The 20574-nt window shown below is 34.2% G+C and overlaps 1 protein-coding gene across 2 annotated transcripts in view; it reads left to right on the forward strand.

The window, feature by feature from the left end:
- LOC145266490 (thrombospondin type-1 domain-containing protein 4-like) overlaps positions 1 to 20574 on the forward strand; it is a 1186987-nt gene that overhangs the window by 1146742 nt on the left and 19671 nt on the right. For both annotated transcript variants that reach the window (XM_080122215.1, XM_080122224.1), the window contains 2 exons: positions 11328 to 11498; positions 15600 to 15773. In XM_080122215.1, the coding sequence (XP_079978341.1) occupies positions 11328 to 11498; positions 15600 to 15773 (345 nt within the window). The remainder of the gene's footprint in view (positions 1 to 11327; positions 11499 to 15599; positions 15774 to 20574) is intronic.

Consider the following 20574-nt stretch of genomic DNA (forward strand, 5'->3'; position numbering starts at 1 on the left):
AGCATTGCTCGGTTGTAAAATACACTTAAATATGATATTTTTTTATTAATTCAGATTTCGTATTATATTATATTGAACCCAATATATAGTAATGATTTTAAAAGTTTTTTTTTTTTTCAATGACTCATGTACCACCACTGAGAATCGAAACCAAAACATTTAGCTTATGATTTACTTTTTCCTTGAAGACATGTTTGCTGCAAGGCTAAAAATTAAAATCTGAACCAATAGCTACTACATTACGCATGCATATTCATAATGCCATCGTTCGACCTTCACCTAGCAAATTTTATTTTTTTAATTTTCACATATTTGCATTGATTCTCCCAGCTAAAATCAAAATATAAAGTTTACCATGGATTTGAATACCCTATATATTATGTTTTATGCCTGTAGACAAAAAATGACAGGAGTTTGGTAGGCATCTTTTTAAACAAATATATATATAAACACATACATAAATATATATAGAAAAAGGTTTGTGTTTACTATAACCTTTTAAGCAAATATTACACAAGTATAAATCATGTAGAATATTTGCATGAATATGATTACATGTAATAGTTAACTAAAGATGATCATCCCATAAAAAAAAACGAAAAACCTGATAGAGAATTAATTAAAATGAACGTTTAAAAGGAATATGCAAATTAGCTAGATTTTTTGCTAATGAATGCAATTTCACGACTCATATATAACAAAGTTGTATTTTCTTTTTAAATAAATAGAAGAAAGTTTTTTTAATATGAATATCAATGCACAAAAAAATTTAAAGGAGTATAGAGTATTTTAATTAATAACTCAACACTAACGTCCACAATATTATTTCTAAAGGTTAAACATTTTCTCTGCTAACGAATGTCCTACGGTGTTGCTTTGGTTTATGCTTATAAGATTAACATTTCATCAAAATTAAAATTAAAAATTTATTTTGTTAATAACTATCCATAAAAAATTTGATATATATATAACTTATATTTAATATTTACAGCTTGAAATCTCACTTCTTCACTGTTAAGACCCCAACCCCCACCCAGATGCTGGAAAACCTATTCTAATAGTTTCTTCCCTCGAACTACTAGACTATGGAATTCCCTCCATGTTTCATATTTGCCTGATTGTACTAACACGCACAAGTTTAAATGTAACGTGAACAGACATCTTGCTACTCAACTCCTCACAATCCCCTGTTAGACATGATCCCAAATAGCAGTCCCTTACGTCCAAGTAGTAGTGATCATACGCCTTGTTTGAGGTGAAAAAAAGTAAAAAAAAAATCCTGTATCCTTCAGAAACATGGATCAGACATCGTTCTATCATTGTCAAAGTTATAGAAAAGTTGGAAACATGGATTAGAAGGATCTTAATTAGTAATCTTTTTTTGACCTGAAAAAATTGCTTCGGCAATCCCATCGGCATTCCCCAGTAGGGGCGCCCCATGCGATTAGCAATAAACTAACTCATTCTCAAAGAGAGAACACAAAGCTTTGAGAGGTGGACCTCCAAGATCTGCACAGGAAGAGCAACCTGCCACAATCAACATGGATAAGGGTTAATGAACATAAGGTGGTAGTATAGTAATCGTCAATCATGTAATTGGGTAATATTTGATTATGGGGATCGCTCGATAAGAACTTGTTTACATTGGACTTGAAGGCTACCATGTTGTATTCAAGCCAGCGAAACAGTGTTCGACAGGCAGACAATTCTGAGAAGGAAGCTTTGTTCATGGAATCTGCGTTTAGGCACAGAGATTGAGGGAAATTGTTGATAATGGTTGTAGCTAGTAGAGTGTTTCTTGTGAAAGTTTGAAAAGAGGGGCCATAGATTGGAGTTCAGTCGAGCACTTACCATGTAAATAATGATAGAGTAGAGACAGGTTCGCAACATTTTTTCTGTGTGAAAGAGCTTGAAGGGAAAAGAAAAGGGCATCATCTACTAGGTTTTGAACTCTATCAAGGCTGGATAGGGTATGCTGAGCAGCTCCTGCCCAGATGTGGCAACAAGACTCCATTTTATGGCATACCTGGCTCTTATACAGATAGAGGATTGCATTAGGAGGGAGATGCTTCTGAAACGGTAGAGCGATCCAACCATTTTTCCAGCAATCTTGGCAACAGATTTGATGTATGTGTTCCATTTCAGATCAAGAATGAAGGTCAGTCCCAGAAGCTTGTGGTCAGAGCAATTATGATGAAAGGAGAGATGCATTAAAATTAACCAGCCACCTTTTTCCCCATTTCACCATGTTTTCAAGATCAGAAGACAGAATCTGAAAGATTTTGGTCATTGCTGGCCTTTGACGTGTTGCCATAGATTGTGACGTTATCTGCATAAATGTCTACAAATGATCTAGGAAAGTGATTTGGAAGATCAATGATAAAGATCAAGAAGAGAGTTGGGCCCAGGATGGAACGCCAGCATTAATACTATGAGTTTCTGATTTCTGCCCATCAATGACTACTCTTATGAGTTTAGAAAGAAATGATTTAATAATTAAGACATTTCCAGTGATACCGTAGCTGGAAATCTTGTGAAGTAGACCTTTATGCCATACTCTATTAAATACCTTAGATATGTCAAGAGCTATTGCTTTAGAAATGAAACCCCTGTCGAGAGATTCACTAGTCCTGTGTGATATAACAGTAACACGCAATATGGTTTCTATTCTGTGAGACCTACAACTGATGTACTGAGTAGGTCATTTTGGCTGAGACGGTTGATCATTTCTGTTTATCACAGATTCTAGCAACTTACTCATGATGTATATGTCACTGATTGGTCTGTACCAAGAGGGAGATGACCGATCTCCAGGATTTTAAATATGGGGTAGACTGAAGTTTTCGAGAGCATTTAAACAGCTTTGTCAGTATGGGTGATAGTTCTAGTTAAAGCTTTCTGAGCATTATAACTAGTATGCTGTCGGAACGAGTTGCTTTCCTGAAATCAAGGTATTGATAAGCTTGGTAACATCCTATACAGATATTTGTATGTTGCATAGTGTGTTTTCAGTCAGAGGAGGAAACACTGGAGGTAGGCAGACCTGATTGCAAAGGGTAGAATTTGCTGCATATCAGTTGTATTTCCAAATTTGTAATGATCGGTTAATTAGTTATAGGATTCACTTCTATACATTAAAATATAAAAAGTACACATACTATAACATTATCTAGAAAAATTAGAATGTGTGAGGACTTATCAATGAATTCAGTCAATGAATTTTCGATCAAGAGTCTTGAAATTTGGTTTATAGAGGATTCAGACATGTGAAAAACTTTTTAATCGGCTTTCATCGGGGAAAAAGGGGCTACTAAGGGGGTCAAAATTGAAAAGGTGGAACGTGGGGAGTCATCAGATTTTTGTCTGTCAATCCTACGTTCAAGACAATCCCAAATTGTAAACCCTTACATCCAAGTGGCAATACACTTTGTTTGGGATGAAAAAGAGTAAAAATAATCCTGTGTCCTTCTGAGATATGGACGAGATATCATTGACCTATAAAGGTCAGAGAGATCTTCCAAACTACTAGCATTAGAACCAGCAACATGCCAAAATCAACAGGGAAAAGGTCATTTCAAAACTGGTCTAGGTTCTATTCATTTTGTTGGCAAAAATACGACGACCTTGTTTTCTAAATGGAAACCAGAGTTTTTACAAAATGTCCAAGAGACGAGTTGAAGAAATGTCTTAAGAATTTCATAAACGACAAGCTAGTCATCCTTGGTGGAGAACTGGGAGAGAACAGCTCCAATGTGATCGGTTTGGCAAAAGGACATTTATGATGGGCGTAGGGATTTGGAACAGGATGGTTAGAGTCCATCTTGAGATAGGTTTTAAAAAATGTCACGCACCTTAAAAGGGCTGATATGCTGTAGAATAAACAATGAAAAAATGGATAAATTTTTGAAAATAAATTAAAACAAAATGACTAAACTATTTATACAAAGAAATAACAATTTACGTCACAGCAGGATTCAAAACCAAGTTTTTCAGTATTCAAAACACTAATAGTTAACTAAAAAAAAAAAAAAATTTTAAACATGAACAAATCAAAACACTAATAGTTAACTAAAAAAAAAAAAAAAAAAATTTTAAACATGAGCAAATCAAACATGGGGTCAAATTATTGAAATAGTATTGTGAACGTTAGTATTAAGTTATTAAAATTATCTATCTATCTATAAAAGTGAAATTGTTGGCGTGTCTGTCTGTGTACAGTTCCCTGCCAAACTATTCTGTCAATTTTCAGTTTACAGACTCGAGATTTGACATAAGGGGTATAGAGAGTTGGGAAAATCTTTTTAATCAGTTTTCGGCTAGAAATTTGGCTTGTCAAAACATTTTGTAAGAACATATCGTGTGCCAAGAACTGTGACGCAGCTTGTCTGCCACGACTGGTTTATTTGATCACATGAAATCCCATAAGAAAAAGCAATTATGTAAAGGGCCAATGAAGTGAGGGTCGAAGAAACCATGCATGCACAAACGGAAGTTGGTGATCTCGTCTGTCAAAGCAAGACTTGTAAATTAAAGCTGAACTACTGAGCCATTTGTATGCCCACAACCGAACATTGTCATCCTGTTAGTATTCCATATATGGCAATTAAGCTACACAGAATATTCCACGTTTCATCCACACTAGGATTCGTCAGGCTATATATATATATATATATATATATATAAAAGATGGTGGATAACAAGGGAGATAACTCCATTCCCTTATTTGAAGCAAATCATATTTAGTCAATTTCTTGATTAAAAAAAAAAAAAAAACTAAGTCAACTATTTGTTTAGTTCAGGTGACATTTTAGACGATGTCAGCTCGAAATTGTGTTTATATTAAATCCTGTCAGATGTTTACATTTAATTATACACTTTAAATGGTGTAAACTCGGTGAAGCTTTGTTCACCTCTGACACTTGACTTGCGGGGAGCTGTCAGGGCAGTTTTGCTTGTGGCAGACAAAAACACCCAAAAATTTTTTGTTAAATATGTGTTTAGATTTCATTCTGAGAATTCAATGAAATGCCAAATTTGCTTGGGTTAAAAACAATTTACGTTTTCTTACATAAGAGAATTGAATAACTTGTTTCAGTAATTAAGACTTTATTCCATTTTTATCTTTGACATTTTGCTTATTTTCAACTGCCCCACAGCAGTGTATATATATATATATATATATATATATATATATATATATATATATATATACACACAGAGAAAGATATTTCTCTTGTCTGTCTCTTTGCCTATTCCATTTTTTTTCTGAAACTATTTGGACGATCTAGCTGAAATTTTGTATGGACCTTTGTTATAAGGTACAGCGAACTCAGTATTATGGTATCTATTCAATACACATATCAATAAGGAATTAATACGAATTAGTTACCACAATACGATATTTACTCTAGAAACTAGAGAGCTGATCTGGCTGAAGTTTTGTACGACGTTTATTATGATGATGCAATATTATGGTATCCGTTCGAAGCAATAATGATTAGTATTTAATGCAAAAAAGTGAGCACAAATTTAACCATGTTCCACTATCAATTTGGTATAAAGCCCCTCCTAATTTACTTAGGAGGGGTTTTATACCAAATTGATAGTTGAATATGGTTAAACTAAAAATTTTGCCCGTTTTTAAGGAGATAAATAGTCTAATTATATATATCTATACGCCTATAAATTTGGGTTGATATATTAAAAACCTTTTTTTCTATTTCTAAAAAGAAAATACAATTTTCTTACATATGAGTCGTCGAATTGCGTTCACTAGCAAAAAATCTAGCTAATTTGCATATTCCTTTAAACATTCATTTTAATTAATTCCCTATTAGTTTTTTTGTTTTTTTTATGGGATGATCATCTTTAGTTAACTATTACGTGTAATTATATTCACGCAGATATTCTAGATGATTTATACTAGTGTAATATTACCCCATCTTCCAACGTAGACCCCTACTATCAGGTCTCCTTCTCCAACATCAGGGGTCTACCTTCCAACCTTCCAAAGGTTGAAACCCAATTACAGGAGACGAAACCGAACATATTTCTAAGTGAAACTGGAATAGGGCCGACCACTTCCCTAGATGAGTTCATAATTAACGGATACTCTAACTTAACAGCTAAATCTGACCCCCAAGATCGCCATGGGCATGGAATATGTGCCTACATTAAGGATGGCTTCCCGTGTGGCAGGGATATCTCTAGAGAAGATCCCAATTTACCCTATATGTGCTTCAGGGTTGCACTTGCTAACACCACTGCATTTATATTTGCCCTCTATCGGCCCCACAACAGCGGAGTTACTATCTTTAAGAGCATATCTGAGAAAATAGACCACATACTGTCTGCACATCCCTCGGCTAACATCCACATCTGTGGTGACTTCAACGTCCATAACGTGGAATGGCTGACCCATTCAAATAAGACAGACGATGAGGGAAGGTTTTGTCATGATTTTGTCCATTGCTTATGACCTCACTCAGATTGTTCGCGAACCCACCCGTGTGCCCGATACACTCGGTCAATATGCAAGCCTCCTAGACCTTTTTCTCTCAACTTCCCCTGAGTTATGTTCATGTTCCGTTCATTCTCCTCTAGGATCCTCCGACCGCTCCGTCGTATCAGTTAAGATAAAAACGAAATGTAAGAAGTCCCCAGACGTACCCCTCCACCGTACTGTATACCGATACTCTATGGCTGACTGGGATAGCTTCCGTACATTCATATCTGATTTACCTCTGCACTCCATGTTTAAAAAGGAAGTGTCCTCTATAGTATCAGATCTGACCGAATGGTTAATTGTAGTCATAGACCAATTCATACCATCTAAAAATTTCCAACAAAAACCTAACAGCCAGCCATGGTTCTCCCCAGAATGTGCTGCTGCTATCGCGCACAGAAATCACTTTTTCCATAGCTACCAACGTAATAGATGCACTGAGACTAAAGCTGCTTTCAGGACTGCCAGCAACCACTGTAAAAGAGTAATAAAAAAATGCAAGAGAGCTATATGCCCAGTCTGTTAAATCCAAGGTAGCTGATCAGCGGCTTGGTTCCCACCAGTTTTGGCAAATAACAAATAGGATCCTGAACAGAAGTGTGCGTTCTATCCCAACCATTATCAATGGACTAGAGGTCATCTCGTCAGCGTCAGACAAGGCCAAACTATTTGCCAAGAACTTTGCAGCTAATTCTACCCTATGCAACGAAGGCCATCAACTCCCCATATTTCCTCCTATAACACAGAACAAGCTAGGTAACATACAAATATCCGTGCATGAGGTCGCCAAGTTAATCAAGAACCTAGATTCCAGTAAAGCAACTGGCCATGATGGCATCCCAATTATAGTGTTAAAAAAGTTTCAACCAGAACTTTCTCCCATACTTACGAAACTATTTAAGCGCTGCCTTAAGGAGAAGTGCTTTCCGACTCCTTGAAAGACCTCATCAGTTTGCCCTGTATTTAAGAATTCAGGTGATAAGTTATCTCCCTCTCAGTACAGACCAATAAGTCTCCTGTGTGTTATGAGTAAGTTGCTGGAATCCATATTAAATAGAGAAATAGTCAACCACCTCAGCAGGAATAACCTTCTTAGTGACACGCAATATGGTTTCCGCTCTGCAAGATCTACCGCAGATGTGCTGACGGTTATATCACACAGGATTAGTGAATCTCTTGACAGAGGCTTCCTTTCTAGGGCAATTGCTCGACATATCAAAGGCCTTTGACAAGGTATGGCATAAGGGTCTACTTCACAAGATTTCCATCTACGGTATAACTGGAAATGTTTTCTCAATCATTAAATCATTTCTCTCCGATAGGCTCATAAGAGTAGTGGTAGATGGACAAAAATCGGAGGCCTGCAATATAAATGCTGGAGTCCCTCAGGGGTCAATCCTGGGCCCAACTCTTCCTGATCTACATCAATGACTTCCCTAAACACATACTTAAATCATTCATTGACATCTATGCTGATGACACGACCATCTACGGCAACACATCAAAGGCTGTAAATGACAAAGTTCTCTCTGATTCTCTCTCCTCTGATCTCGAGCGCATGGTTCAGTGGGGGAAGATGTGACTGGTTACCTTTAATGCATCCAAAACCAAACTCCTATCCTTACATCAACGCTCTGACCCCCATCTGGCACCAATTGTGATGAATGGCTCTCATCTGGGTGAGGCCCCGTGTTTTGACAAGCTTCTGGGTTTGACCTTTACTCCTGATCTGAAATGGAACACGTACATCAAGTCTGTTGCCAAGGTCGCTGGAAAGATGGTGGGATCCTTCTACCGCTCCAGAAGATATCTCACTACTGATGCAATTCTCTATCTATATAAAAGCCAAGTATGTCCAAGGATGGAATACTGTTGCCATATCTGGGCAGGAGCTGCTAAAAACAGCCTATCCTGCCTTGACAGAGTACAAAATAGACTTCGTGGCTTAGTGGGGGATACCCTTTTCTCTACCCTGCAACCTCTCTCCCACAGAAGAGACGTTACGAGCCTATTCTTGTTTTATCGTTATTTCCATGGCAAGTGCTCGTCTGAACTCTAATCTCTGGTCCCCCTCTCGCCAATCTTTCACGAAAAATACCCGTCTAGCTGAATCCATTGTGAAAAATTTCCCCCACTCTATATCTGTGCCTAAATCAAAACGCGGATTCCATGAACAAAGCTTCTTTCTTAGAACTGCACGCCTGTGGAACTCTGTTCTGTCTGCCTGCTTCCCACCTGACTACAACTTGGATGTGTTCAAGTCCAACGTTAACAAATTCCTAATGAACCGCCCCCTTAAGTAAACACTTCATCAAATCTCCACACTAACGTAATGTACTTGCAATAACCCTTATCCCTGAGTGGCTTCCCGGCCTTGATAAGTGGTGATCACTGTGTAAAAAAAAAAAAAACAAAAAAAAAAAAAAATTTGCGTAAAAAGGTTATAGCAAACAAACCTATTTCAATATATATTTATGTATGCGTATATATATATATATATATATCTGTTTAAAATATTTTCTACCAAACTCCTGTCAGTTTTTGGTCTACAGACATGAAGCTTAATATATAGGGTATTCGAACCCATGCAAAACTTTAAATTTAGGTTTAAGCAGGAGAAAATCGGTGTAAAAGTGTGAAAATTTAAAAAAAATCGAATTTTCAAGGTGAAAGTTGAACAATGGCATAACGAATATAGATGCATAACGTAATAGCTATTGGTTCAGGTTTTAATTTTTAGCCTTGCAGCAAACACGTCTTCATAGCTCAGGCATTAACGTCAAATGAAAAAGTAAATCATAGGTTGTGGCGCACAAGTCATTTTTTTTTTTTTAACTTTTTAAATCATTACTATATATTAGTCCAATATAATAAATACGAAATCTACATTAACCAAAATATCATATTTAAACGTTCTTTACGACTGGGCAATGCCGGGCGGCCTGCTGGTGTATATTAAATATACCCACTCACACTAGCAAGCAGCCCAGTCATAAAATATGCATAAATATCATATTTTATTTCATACAGAAGCATAGACATGTGCATGTGAGTATTGTCTTTTCTAAACAGTTCACTTCCCGTAAGTAAAAAAAAATATACTCAAGCTGAGAGCTAAACAAAAACCTAAAGACAGTGAGTAAAGTACAATAACCATTAGGCCAGTCGGCCACGGTCTTTAAAAAGTGTTTTCAAACCTACTTATTTGTAACACAATCTGTCGTGTGACCGAATCATGCATGCACATTCATTAAACAGTTAACAAACTGGTAAAAATCCAATCACCCCCCCCCATATACTAATTTTTCAACTTGAACCCTTAACATCCCTTTTTCCGGATGAAAATGATTAAAAAGTTTTCAACATGTCTGAATATCCTATATACCAAATTTTAGGTCTGTAGATCAAAAATCCGTTGAGTATATAGGTTGAGAAGTGTCCTCACACACACATTTTCACTTTTATAGATATATAGGTTAGCAGATTCAAAAGTAACTTAAGTCTTTAAAAATATAAGAAATGGCTGTTACTAGTTTAAAATCTTTTGTTAAGATCACTGATTAAAAAAAATAGATTTTAAATGATTATTATCATTTATTTAAAATCTATTAATTTTGTGCTTTTTTTTTACACCTTTTTTAATACATCTGTTTTTATACAACTTTTTTCATACGCCTAAGCAACAACACAAATGTTATGTGAAAAACAACACAAATGTTGTGAAAAACAGCACAAAAAAAGATGCAATTATTTTCTTATTCACAAATTAAATATTTGCATCCTTAGTTCGTAAAATTCGTACAAGACAATTTAAAAAAAAAAAACATCTGCAAAATTCGATACATTGCCATTCTGATAAATAAATCCAAAACTAGTTGAGAGGCCTCCACTGCACTATGAAAAGTGACAGTGATTGGCAAAATCATGCATATTTTGTATGCTTTGTAATTATTTGGACTAATATTTTCGGATTCGATGCTATTCTCAGAATGTTACAGCTAGTGTAACCTACGACCTTCTCTAGGTATAAACTGAACAACCTTTGTGTCCAACTCTAGAATATGTACGAAATTTCAAACAGGAGCCTTTAATTTATGGTTAGCTTGCTCTCGTTCTGTCAGCCATGACCAAGTAGTAAACTTAAGTAATTCATAATTATATTCTTAGTGTCATCCATAGATTTTTACACTTTTTCACCCCAAGCAAAGTATATTGCCACTTGGACGTCAGGATTATCTACGGGGGGGGGGGAGTTAAGCAGCAAGATGACTGTGAGAAGTAAAAAACATGGAGGGAATTACAAAGTCTATCAGTCCAAGTGAAGAAACTATTAAAGTAGAAGGCTTTCCGGCATCTAGGAAGTGAAGGGCATCTACAGTGAAGGGGTGGTATTTTGCTGCTTGTTGAGAATATGTACATCAAGAGGTATGAGCTCATCAGAGCATATTCCATTAAAGTGTTTATAAAACAGAGATGCAAGATTGTGGCGATGGGACAGAGTACTGAACCTTTAATCTCCAAAAGACGTCATTTTTAACTGATTATTTCTTAATACTTTTATCCATTGCGCCATATGTTTTTTTTGCGAGAATAACATTCATAGTCTGAAGAAACCAAATAAATCAATTATCAATCCTCATCTAAAAAAAAAAAAAAACCCAAACCATAACATTCGTCAAAGCGAAACACCATTCAACGATTATTACCTCCATTGAAAGCATTTATTTATGTTGAAGAGTTTCGTTGAAAGCTTTCAATTATTTGTCATGAAAAAAATGTCTATTATTAGCAATAGTAACTTTGACAAAAATTTTATCTTTAGTGTACTATGGAATGCGGTCTCGGTTTACGCACACGAGAAGTCAGATGTGTGGGTGCTGATGAAAAAGTCTTGACAGACCGTGAATGTCATGAGCCGAAACCAGCCACTTCTGATGTCTGTGATATGGGTTCCTGTGCAAAAGATTGGTTCTTCACAAGATGGTCGAAAGAGGTAAGACAATGAGCACCATTTCTATAGTTTGAGAAACTGTTACAACTACCAACTTCAGTCATAACTTCCTAATGATGCTTCCAAGAGTTTCAATACCAGTTTTTAAACCTTTACAGTGAATGTGCGCTAAAAAAAAAAGCTTACAAAAAAAGACTTTGCTGACTCTTCATGCATTTAACAACAGCATGCCTTGAAAATAATAAGGATTTTACTTGCAAGGAAAAAACAGGAAATAGAACTCTTTCACTCTCTAAAGATGGACTTGTTACAGTTTGTTTTTTTTGTTTTTTTGTTTTTTTTACACAGTGATCACATTACAGTTTTTTTTTTTTACACAGTGATCACATTACAGTTTTTTTTTTACACAGTGATCACATTACAGTTTTTTTTTTACACAGTGATCACATTACAGTTTTTTTTTTACACAGTGATCACATTACAGTTTTTTTTTTTACACAGTGATCACATTACAGTTTTTTTTTTTTACACAGTGATCACATTACAGTTTTTTTTTTTTACACAGTGATCACATTACAGTTTTTTTTTTACACAGTGATCACATTACAGTTTTTTTTTTTACACAGTGATCACATTACAGTTTTTTTTTTTTACACAGTGATCACATTACAGTTTTTTTTTTTACACAGTGATCACATTACAGTTTTTTTTTTTTACACAGTGATCACATTACAGTTTTTTTTTTTACACAGTGATCACATTACAGTTTTTTTTTTACACAGTGATCACATTACAGTTTTTTTTTTTACACAGTGATCACATTACAGTTTTTTTTTTACACAGTGATCACATTACAGTTTTTTTTTTACACAGTGATCACATTACAGTTTTTTTTTTTACACAGTGATCACATTACAGTTTTTTTTTTACACAGTGATCACATTACAGTTTTTTTTTTACACAGTGATCACATTACAGTTTTTTTTTTACACAGTGATCACATTACAGTTTTTTTTTTTACACAGTGATCACATTACAGTTTTTTTTTTTACACAGTGATCACATTACAGTTTTTTTTTTTTACACAGTGATCACATTACAGTTTTTTTTTTACACAGTGATCACATTACAGTTTTTTTTTTTTACACAGTGATCACATTACAGTTTTTTTTTTTACACAGTGATCACATTACAGTTTTTTTTTACACAGTGATCACATTACAGTTTTTTTTTTTTACACAGTGATCACATTACAGTTTTTTTTTTTTTACACAGTGATCACATTACAGTTTTTTTTTTACACAGTGATCACATTACAGTTTTTTTTTACACAGTGATCACATTACAGTTTTTTTTTTACACAGTGATCACATTACAGTTTTTTTTTTACACAGTGATCACATTACAGTTTTTTTTTTTACACAGTGATCACATTACAGTTTTTTTTTTTACACAGTGATCACATTACAGTTTTTTTTTTTTACACAGTGATCACATTACAGTTTTTTTTTTACACAGTGATCACATTACAGTTTTTTTTTTTACACAGTGATCACATTACAGTTTTTTTTTTTACACAGTGATCACATTACAGTTTTTTTTTTTTACACAGTGATCACATTACAGTTTTTTTTTTTTACACAGTGATCACATTACAGTTTTTTTTTTACACAGTGATCACATTACAGTTTTTTTTTTTTTACACAGTGATCACATTACAGTTTTTTTTTTTACACAGTGATCACATTACAGTTTTTTTTTTTTACACAGTGATCACATTAGTTTTTTTTTTTTACACAGTGATCACATTACAGTTTTTTTTTTTACACAGTGATCACATTACAGTTCGAAATTAATTAGGAAAAAGGGAAGAAATTGGATATTTTTCTTCCTTCCTTTAATAAAATATTTTTGCATCTTTAACGGGTCATAAAAAGTTTTATCGGTTTTATAAAGTTTGTGTGTGTGTGTGTATATATATATATATATATATATATATATATATATATATGCACACACACATAAAGCGTACAATTGTCTTGTTAATGAATCTTTTGAATAAACCACATATTTGTATAATAAAAATATTTTTGGGGATTTTCTTTTAATATTTAAAGTTCACTGCTGTTAAAAAAACACATATTAGTGTGTTTTTTTATTAACAGAAACATTACAGAAAAATATTTATTATACAAATGTGGTTTATTCAAAAGATTCGTTTTTGGCATTAATAATTTAAATTCAGTTTCAGACATATAGCCCCGCCACAGCCCAACCTGAGCATGTTCCTTATGCAGAGGTCCAATTTTCTTTAGGCTGTATTTCAGCAATAACACGCTGAATGTTGTCTTCGGAGTAGTCTATTGTGTCTGATTTATCACCAAAGAAAATAATCTAATGGGATTGAATCGCACAAACGAGGTGCCCAATTAATAGGTGAAATTATTTGTTCAAATATTTCTCATTGATCGCATCATTTGCAATTTGCAGACGTTGCTCAGGTGTCAATCTCTTAATGATGAATTGCCAAACCAAGCTGAACTGATAGTTACCAAATGTGCAATTAAAAACCAAAAAATAGTTGTCAATTTAAATTTTGTTGCCTCTAAAAATAACACCCTGTATATTTATAATATTGAAATAAAAATCTTCTAATTTTATGTTCAAATATAAATATTAAAAACAAAGTTTATTTAGACGGCTTGAGGGTCGAAACAATTGTATGCTTGTGTAGTAAATAAAACTGAATCTTTTTGAGATGAGCATTAATGTGTTTATTCCAAGTGCAGCGAGATCATATATATATATATATATATATATAAGCAGGGTCTTAATCATGTAGACTAGCAGAACCCATGGAAATTTCACAGTAGTTGAAAGTTTTTAAAACGCACAAATGAAATAAATAAAATATAAAACAAATAACGAATTTAAAACAATTTTTAGCAAAATTTTTTGAAACCTTTTAATTAATTTTAAAAAAAAACTTTTTTTTTTTTCAATGAAAATTCAACACATTTTTCGTTTCGTTTTTTTTTTTTCTGAATAATTTTTTGATATAAATTATAAATGAACAGATATCAATTCAGTTGCACATTTATTTTTTAATTTTAAAATAAACTATAATTTACAGTCCTCTTTCAGCATGACTTTTTAAATTATAAAATAAAATGGCCAATTTGAAACCGTAAACAGACAGCCATGTTTTTTTTTTTAATTTTTAAACAAATGGTTTTTAATGATTTTAATTCGTTTCTCAATTAATGTTTGCGATGATGTTGTTTTTGTGACACTGGACGTAAATTATTTAGATTACAGAAAATAAAAAATATAAAACTAGGCAAACCGTTTAATACTTATTTAAAATGTTTAAATTTATTTGGCCAAAATCCTTGTCTCGTTTACATATCAACGCTAGTAAATAACTAGTTATTACTTTTTTTTCCAATTCAATTTATTTAGCATAAGTTTAACCATTACATGTTCCATCGCTTTAATAAGGGTGCAAGAAGAGAGAGAAAACAAAGAGGGAAATAAGACCGTCAGAAAATACAGTTGACCAGCACCTGTCCAACTTCGTCTTGAACTGATTCGTTGTTGGTGCAATGACAACCTTAAACGGCAGTCTATTCCAGGGAGCTGATATGCGGATGGAAAAGGCTGTCAAATATGCAAAAACAAAAATGATGCAAAAGCTGACGTAAATATGTACCAAAATAATGCAAACTAGAAAAATTTTCTCATATTAAAACTAGACAAATTATTTGTCACAAAAAAAAAAAAAAAATTGTTAATTTGTGTTTTAAAATCTATGAACATTAATTGGCTTTTTATGCTAAAAACACTGGCAACTTTGAATATGGCCAATCATAGAGTAACTAATTGCATGACTATTGTAAACGTGATTCAGAAATGATTAATGCTATTATGCAAGAATATTTCCCTTTCTACTTTGTCCCTTGTTGTGAGAGACCTTTATTCACCCACACAACTTTGTTGAATCTTGTTAATTTGAAAATCTTAAAAACTGAAGAAAAGAATTGCAATCATTTTTTTCTTTAAAATTTTTTTAAGAAACAATTAAAAAAAAACTCAATCTAGATAAGAAATAACAATAAATTGCAATAATATTTTGTCTTTCAGTGTTCCGCTTCTTGTGGCCATGGTTTGCTATATCGCAAAGTTCATTGCTCTGCAGACAATGGGGAGAGCATCCCAGACACAAAGTGCAAACAAAACGTCAAGCCAAAATCAGAAAAACCATGCAAGAGTGAGCGTCCTTGTGGAGGATTATGGTTCACTGGACCATGGTCACAGGTATTTCATTGACAAAAATCTTTTCTATATTCCTTTTCGGCACTTATGCATTTGTTATTTTGGACATTTTTTTATTATTTTTGATGAACTCCTTTCAGAACAGGGGAAGACAAATCAAGAGGAACCTATTCAAAAATGTCAGTTTTGCACAAATTTTAGGTGAAAACAAAACAAACTAAAATAATATAGGAACACAAAACTTATTGAATTGAAATACAATTGAGAAAATTTGGAAATAAATAGAAGTTGTCACTATATAAAAATGTATGACTTTAAAATTTATAGTTTTGGGCAGTCATTTTTTGGAAAGTGTGATTTTTAAAAAAGAAAAAACATTTTTCTTTACAGTGGATACTGTTCTCTTATTCGGGCATCTTCTTCCTGGACATTTCCATGTAAATCTATAATTTCTTTTACTTGTGCATATTCAATGTATTCACATCCATTTTCAGAGAAATCTTTTGAAATAGTCTTTTTGATTCGTCTCCCCTGTTCTGAAAGGCGGTCTTCAAAAATGAAAACAAAAAAATGTCCAAAATAACACAAATACATTTTTTTTTGTCCTCTTATTTGGAGACAAATCTATTTTCTTAAACCTCAAGATAAATATGAGGTTAGGTAAAAAAAAAAAAGAAAACTCATTTAGCTTTTGAAATAAGAACCTTGTTTCAAAATATAAAGTTTTAATATTTGATTTTCCAACTTTGCTGTGTTTTGACTTTACACAGACAAAGAATATATATTCTCAGTATATGTAGGCAGCCATTATTGCTTAATGCATTATTGTTTTATTGATTAGTGTAGAGTTGTATCATTGATTAGTGTATGATTTGCTTGAAGGTTTAAGTGTTGTTTTTTTTTATTAATAAAAATACAACACGTGCATGAGACAGAAAAAAGAAAAAGTTGAATAAAAATAACAATTTATTAACATGTCTAGGAAACCATTAAAAGAAGGCTGGCAAATTATATAATACATAAAGTGTACACAAGAAATGAGCCCGGAATAAAGAGTCCAATTGCTCCCATTACAACAAGCAAACATGTTTGAGGAACAAGAATTAGAGCTTATTTAAATTCAAGGAATTTTTGTACAACAACTTCAACTGGTCTTTGACCATAGTCTAAGAGTAGATTATCTTTCTGATAGTCAACTAATAGACAAAACAATCAGGTGGAGAGTTGGTTAACCGGAAGTCCAACCAGAAAGTGACAAATACTCGTTTTAAATTTTCCTCGCCATTTGGGTAGAACGAGATTACAAATTCCAGTGCCACTAATGCCCTACTATGTTAAAAATTAAATATTTCCAAGGGAGATAACTGATGCAACACTATGAAATAGTTTGTGCTTAAACTACTAAATTAGTTTCCATATTTTTTTTTTTTAATCTAATTTCATATTTTGATAAGGTGGGTCGATCGATTAGTCAACTACATTTAAATTTAAAATGTCATTTGCATCACTAAAAATCACAGATTGAATTTGTAAGGAGCCATTTATCTCTTATTAGGTTCTGTTTGAAGGGGGGGTCAATAATCATCACAGATGAACTGTAAACAAGGAACGGGTAACGAAAGTGAAAGTTTGCCAATAATCAGAGAATTAGCTGAATTGTTTTTTTATTTATTGAAGAAAAAAAAATTATTTTTCTTTTTTACATTTTCACACCAAACAAGGCACTTTGATGTTGAAAGCTATTATCTTGGACACAATTGTCGGGTGTTGAGCAACAAAATGTCTGTTCACATTACACTTGAACTTCTGCATGTCAGTACAGTCGGGAAAGCAGGAACCTGGAAGGGAATTCCAAAGTTTAGAAGTTCTGGAAAAGAAACTGTTAGAGTAGAAGACATTGTGGCATCTAATGTGTAGGGGTGGGATTTTGCTGCTTGTTGGGTTTGTCGGGGGTAGTTACGTCAAGGGGGTACAAGGGCTTGTAGTTTGTCGGAGCATCCACCATTAAAATACTTGTAAAACGTTGAGAAAAGAGAGGTTGAGGCTTAGTTAACAGTTTGGGACCTATTAGATTGGCGATTCCCTTTTGAACCCTGGCCAGGAGTGAGAGACTAGTAGCAAACGCACCAGTCCAAATGTGACAGCAGTACTCCGTACATGGGTGAATGGTGGCCAGGATTCTTTCAGGCATAAGTAACTTTCTAGCACCGTAGAGAGCACCCACCTTCCTCGCATCAGCCGTGGCAATGTTCTCAATGTATCTGTTCCAACTCAAGTCCCTGTGAATATTAAGCCGAGGAGTTTGAACAAAATACTTTGAGGAAATTTATCATTAGCCATACCTACTGGTGGTGGAGAAGGTTTCTTGTAATTATTAAAGGAAAGAAGCTTAGTATTAGTATTAGCAGCATTAAATGTGACCTTCCATTTTTGTTCTCATTCCACTACAGACTGGAGATCTTCCTCTAGGGTTTCACTGTTGTTTATTCGTTTTCTCCTCATGCCTGTTATAGAGCATGGTGTCATCAGCAAATATACCCATCTCAGAGACAATTTTATCAGTGAGGTCATTTATGAATATCAGGAATAATAAAGGTCCAACGACTGACCCCTAAGGTACACCTGAATTTATATCATTGTTTTGATGTACGACCATCGAGGACAACTTGGATTCTTCTCTTAAGAAGGATTTAATTATCTTAAGTATTTGTCCAGTGATACCATATGACCTGATTTTCCTGAGACGACCATCGTGCCATACCCTGTTAAAAGCATTATATATATATGTAGGGCTACTGCTCTACCTTCCCCTGTTTTATTCAGTGTATGGTATATACGTTCAGAGATTACAGTTAGGATATCTGCTGTAAAACAGACTTGTCTAAATCCATATTGTTGGTTGAACAGAAGTTTAGCAACTGAAAGGTGGTGGACTAGGGCTTGACTAATTATGGACTCAAATATTTTTGCGAAAAGAGGGAGGAAGCTAATGGTGCGATAATTTAATGGGTCAGTTCTTTCGCCAGAATTCTTGTAAACTGGTACCACAAAAGCAGTTTTCCAGCAGTCAAGAAAGCAAGGTTTGTTAAGGCATTTGTTGGAGAGAACTGGAGCAACCTTTTTTTTTTTAAAGAGTATAGCCAGGATGAGATCAAATCCATACTTTTGAGGTGTTTAGGTTTTTTTATGATATCATGTACTTCAGATCATTTAATGCGGTTTGTCCGCAAAAGAAAATCAGGGAAGGGGTTGTTTGCTGGGTCCAATGTAGAGTTTGAGGCAAATCGACTGAAAAGCATGTTAGCCTACTCGGTTGTTGTGCAAGCAGCCTCATAATTGTTGAATAGTAGGGGAATTGTTGATTGCCCATTATTTACTATACTGTTGTAGATTTTCCAGAAATCATGAGTTCCTAATTTCTGCGCTTCAGTGCATTTTCTGTATGTTCTTGTAGCTGTCGTTATTTCTTTCTTGCAATTACTTTTAACTTCTATAAACTTTGGTCTGTTTGTATTGGACTTACACCGGATAAATCTGTGGTATGCATGCTGCCTTTGAGCAATGGCAGCTGCACACATAGTTGGAGAGAGTGGGGTTTGCTATAGAACTGTTGCTGCTTTGAACCATTCGGTGGTCTCATTTGCACACTGTTCTGTAGGAAGAGAAGATATTTCCCCTAAAGGCATCTCTGATGAGATCCCTGATGGCTTCCTAGTCAGCTTTCTTATAGTACCTTGTTTTGAGCAATGGCTCTTCAGCTTTGGGTTGAGAGTTTAGAGTGATTTCTACCATTATCACAGACTTTTTATAAAAAATATTTTTAGTGCCACTATCACCTCCTCTACTTCATTTCAAGGCCAAATACATCTTATGCAGAAAATCGAAAGTGCTGACCTTTACAAGAAAGTAACATCCTGAATGAAAATAACATTTTAAGGATTTAAACCTTATTTTTATTTGCACCATCACGGTGTTATCTTGTTGAAAAAATAGTTATAATCAAAGGGAACCACCGCTGCCACCATGTAATATCCTGTCATTGTTAAGGAAGAAAAACAAGATGATTGATATTGTCAAGAAGTCGTGATGTAACCTCCAGTTTTATTTTCGGTAAACCTGCCTCAAAACGAAAGGCGTTGTATATCTTAAATTGTTTATTTGGAAGTTCTCTAAGGGGAGATAATGTTTACATACTATCACATCCCCCTTCTTTCAATGTTTAGATGAAAAGATAAAAGGAAAATTTTTATGAAACGATGAGACAAAATAAAAAGTCAGTTAGTAACTGTCGCATCTCTAAATCTTTTTTGGAGGGAGGGGGGTCTGATGACACACCTAGATCTGATGGTTTGAACTGTTGTAGGGTTGTTCTCAATGTCCGTGTTTCATACTCCATGTTTTGTTTAAAAGGTGACCGTTGCTTTTATGTGCTGTTTGTCTCTATATTAGGCAAAAAGTCTTTGGTAGGCTCCTGAGGAATTTCAGTTGAGTGTACCTCTGGACGTGATGTGATTCTGGAGGGGTCTACCCTAAGGTACTATAGATTTCAATGAAGAGTTTTTCCAGAAGGGGTTTGTACTATGTATAACCTTGGTTCTCTGCTCATTTGTGTTACAAATGCAGGAGATCACTCCTTTATTCAAAACATGTACAGGTTGTCCTTCTTATGTGCAGTCTGATGCTGATCATGCTGATCATCTTGTGATTTTCCTTATTTTGTATGACCTTGGTTCTCTAAGGGGAGATAACCTTTACATACTATCACAGTCATCACATTTCGACTACGGGGAGAAGACAGATTTCATCCTTGAAATAAAAAGGGGAGGAGTAAAGTGATCTAAAA

Source organism: Euprymna scolopes, chromosome 4, assembly GCF_053919585.1.
Source record: "Euprymna scolopes isolate OS-2025 chromosome 4, ASM5391958v1, whole genome shotgun sequence".
Taxonomy (NCBI): domain Eukaryota; kingdom Metazoa; phylum Mollusca; class Cephalopoda; order Sepiida; family Sepiolidae; genus Euprymna; species Euprymna scolopes.